Source organism: Lampetra planeri, chromosome 61 (assembly GCF_965212315.1).
Source record: "Lampetra planeri chromosome 61, kcLamPlan1.2.h2, whole genome shotgun sequence".
Taxonomy (NCBI): domain Eukaryota; kingdom Metazoa; phylum Chordata; class Hyperoartia; order Petromyzontiformes; family Petromyzontidae; genus Lampetra; species Lampetra planeri.
The window spans coordinates 2936315-2939489 of NC_136167.1; the positions used below are offsets into that span (position 1 = coordinate 2936315).

Consider the following 3175-nt stretch of genomic DNA (forward strand, 5'->3'; position numbering starts at 1 on the left):
AGTGTTAGTCTATGGGTAGTGTTGAGTCTATGGGTAGTGTTAGGTCTATGGGCAGTGTTGAGTCTATGGGTAGTGTTAGTCTATGGGCAGTGTTGAGTCTATGGGTAGTGTTAGTCTATGGGCAGTGTTGAGTCTATGGGTAGTGTTAGTCTATGGGTAGTGTTAGTCTATGGGCAGTGTTGAGTCTATGGGTAGTGTTAGTCTATGGGCAGTGTTGAGTCTATGGGCAGTGTTGAGTCTATGGCAGTGTTGAGTCTATGGGTAGTGTTAGTCTATGGGTAGTGTTAGTCTATGGGTAGTGTTGAGTCTATGGGTAGTGTTAGTCTATGGGTAGTGTTAGTCTATGGGCAGTGTTGAGTCTATGGGTAGTGTTAGTCTATGGGTAGTGTTAGTCTATGGGCAGTGTTGAGTCTATGGGTAGTGTTAGTCTATGGGCAGTGTTGAGTCTATGGGTAGTGTTAGTCTATGGGTAGTGTTAGTCTATGGGTAGTGTTGAGTCTATGGGTAGTGTTAGTCTATGGGCAGTGTTAGTCTATGGGTAGTGTTTAGTCTATGGGCAGTGTTGAGTCTTCTATGGGTAGTGTTGAGTCTATGGGTAGTGTTGAGTCTATGGGTAGTGTTGAGTCTATGGGTAGTGTAAGTATATGGGTAGTGTTGAGTCTATGGGTAGTGTTGAGTCTATGGGTAGTGTTAGTCTATGGGTAGTGTTAGTCTATGGGTAGTGTTAGTCTATGGGTAGTGTTAGTCTATGGGCAGTGTTGAGTCCTATTGGGTAGTGTTAGTCTATGGGTAGTGTTGAGTCTATGGGCAGTGTTGAGTCTATGGGTAGTGTTAGTCTATGGGTAGTGTTGATCTATGGGCAGTATTGAGTCTATGGGTAGTGTTGAGTCTATAGGTAGTACTTGTGTACGTACGCTGAACTTCCTCCGCGCGCTCCGTAGCCAACCGTGCCAATCAAAGCGTGCAGTACGCGTCAGGGCGACCATTCATTTTACGAGAAGGAGCCCTTCCTGCCTTCCATAGCTGAGCGTATCGCTCTGGGCACTCGCTCGCGCGGCAGGCAGCCCGCGTCTCGCAATTCGACGGCGAGAAAGAGTTGACGTCCTAACTAGATTCGAAGCTTACGTCCTCGCTTCGAGCGTATTCGGGGCAGGCTTCGCGCGCAGGCGCGCTCGTCAAATTCACGCGCCGTGTCAACCCGCACGGTTTAACCCCGTAATTCTTGTACAGGGGAATTGAGTTCAAAGGTCCATACGGAGTACAGCGGCTTCAACATGGGCAAGGTATTTCCTCTGGAGTAACGCGCAACGTTAGAGGTGGGCAACGCATATGTGGCGCTGTCAAGAAAATATTGAAGATGATCAGTCGTACCGTGTCAACCCGTTCGGTTTACCCCGTATTCTTGTACAGGTCAAACAAAAAAAATGTGTCTATTTGTTTGTGTTTCTCTCCTTGTGATGGGACTTTGTGTGATGAACATTGAGATTTTATGGTCTGAATTGGTCAGTAATGAGTAGAGCACTGATAAGGGGTTGACAGGTGTGCTAGTGTAGTGCATTCCTGTCAACCCAAACCGTTCACTCACTGTTCTTGCACAGGGGAATTGAGTTTTCAGGTCCATTCGGCGTACATCCGTTTCAATACAGGTATAAAAACGCGTAATTATTGTCTATTTGCTTGTGTTTCTCCCTTGCGATGGGACTTTGTGGGATGAACGTTGAGATTTTTAAGGAGCACGTGGTGACCAATAATGTCTGAATTGGTCTGTACTAAGGTCGGGTGTCGCTGATGATGGGTTGACAGCCGTGCGTTTACACGGCGGCACAAGAGACACATCCTGCCCGCACGCGTCTTTGGGTGTTACGGACCAGAGGTCACCACGCATTTGCCCCCCCCCCCCCACGGAGAATTGCCGACCGCCCCCGACTTCTCCAACGGGCGACGCTTTCGAGGTGGTCGTCAACGGCGCATGAGCGGCAACTCGTCTCGCGTCACGGGTAAGTGGGTGGTGGTGGTGGTGGTGAGGGTGGCATGGGGGGGGGGGCCGGTTTCACAGCAGAACGACAAATGTCCGGCCCGTTCAATACGAAACCACCCCCCTGACTGACTGAACCAACAAACTCGCAAACCCGAACTTGCGAACTTACGGACGCTCACCGGGCAAGCCTACAGAAGCGTTCGCTTGTAGGATGTCCCCGGACTGCGCTGATCCCACGGCGCTATTAGCTGGCCCGAGATGCGATCGCGAAACCTGCTGCTTCCTCTCGGCCGCAACCCCGACCCGCACGCTCGCAAACATCCGCTCGCGCTCTCGCTCACTCCGTGGCTCGCTCGCCCCCTCCTCTTCCGACGACGTGAATGGGAATCGCTCAAGGGCCTCGCGAGAGGCGATTTCCATTCACAGAATGTACAGTGCGCTGTACGCCCCGGTGGTAAGAACACAGACCGTGACACCGCGTGAACCCGTTCGTGGTCACGTGACCTCCTTCGTGGTCACGTGACCTCGTTCGTGGTTAAGTGACCTCGTTTGTGACCGAGTATGGTGTCCCAGGTACGGTGCCCAGGTGTGGTGGCCCAGTGCACTGGGGAGGACAAGGCCGTGTGGTTACCGAACCCAACTGCCCTCCCTCCCCCTCTCCCTCCACTCATGACCTCCCTCCACTCCCTCCCCCTCTCCCTCCCTCCCCCTCTCCCTCCACTCCTGACCTCCCTCCACTCCCTCTCCCTCCACTCCTGACCTTCCCTCCCTCCAATCACTCCCCCTCTCCCTCCACTCCCTCCCCCTCTCCCTCCACTCCCTCTCCCTCCATTCCCTCCCTCCCCCTCTCCCTCCACTCCTGACCTCTCTCCCTCCACTCCCTCTCCCTCCACGCGCTCTCCCTCTCCCTCCACTCCCTCCCCCTCTCCCTCTACTCCCTCCCCCTCTCCCTCCACTCCTTCCCCCTCTCCCTCCACTCCTTCCCTCCACTCCCTCTCCCTCCATTCCCTCCCTCCCCCTCTCCCTCCACTCCCTCCCTCTCTCCCTCCACTCCTGACCTCCCTCTACTCCCTCCCCCTCTCCCTCCACTCCCTCCCCCTCTCCCTCCACCCCTGACCTCCCTCCACTCCCTCCCCCTCTCCCTCTACTCCCTTCCCCTCTCCCTCCACTCCTGACCTCCCTCCCTCCACTCCTTCC

The 3175-nt window shown here is 54.4% G+C and overlaps 1 protein-coding gene across 1 annotated transcript in view; it reads right to left on the minus strand.

Moving 5' to 3' along the window:
* Positions 1–2398, minus strand: part of LOC144736551 (uncharacterized) — a 145910-nt gene extending 143512 nt beyond the window's left edge. Inside the window, exon 1 of the mRNA XM_078619100.1 lies at positions 2171–2398. Coding sequence (XP_078475226.1) covers positions 2171–2398 — 228 coding nt within the window. The remainder of the gene's footprint in view (positions 1–2170) is intronic.
* Between the last annotated feature and the right edge of the window lie 777 nt (positions 2399–3175).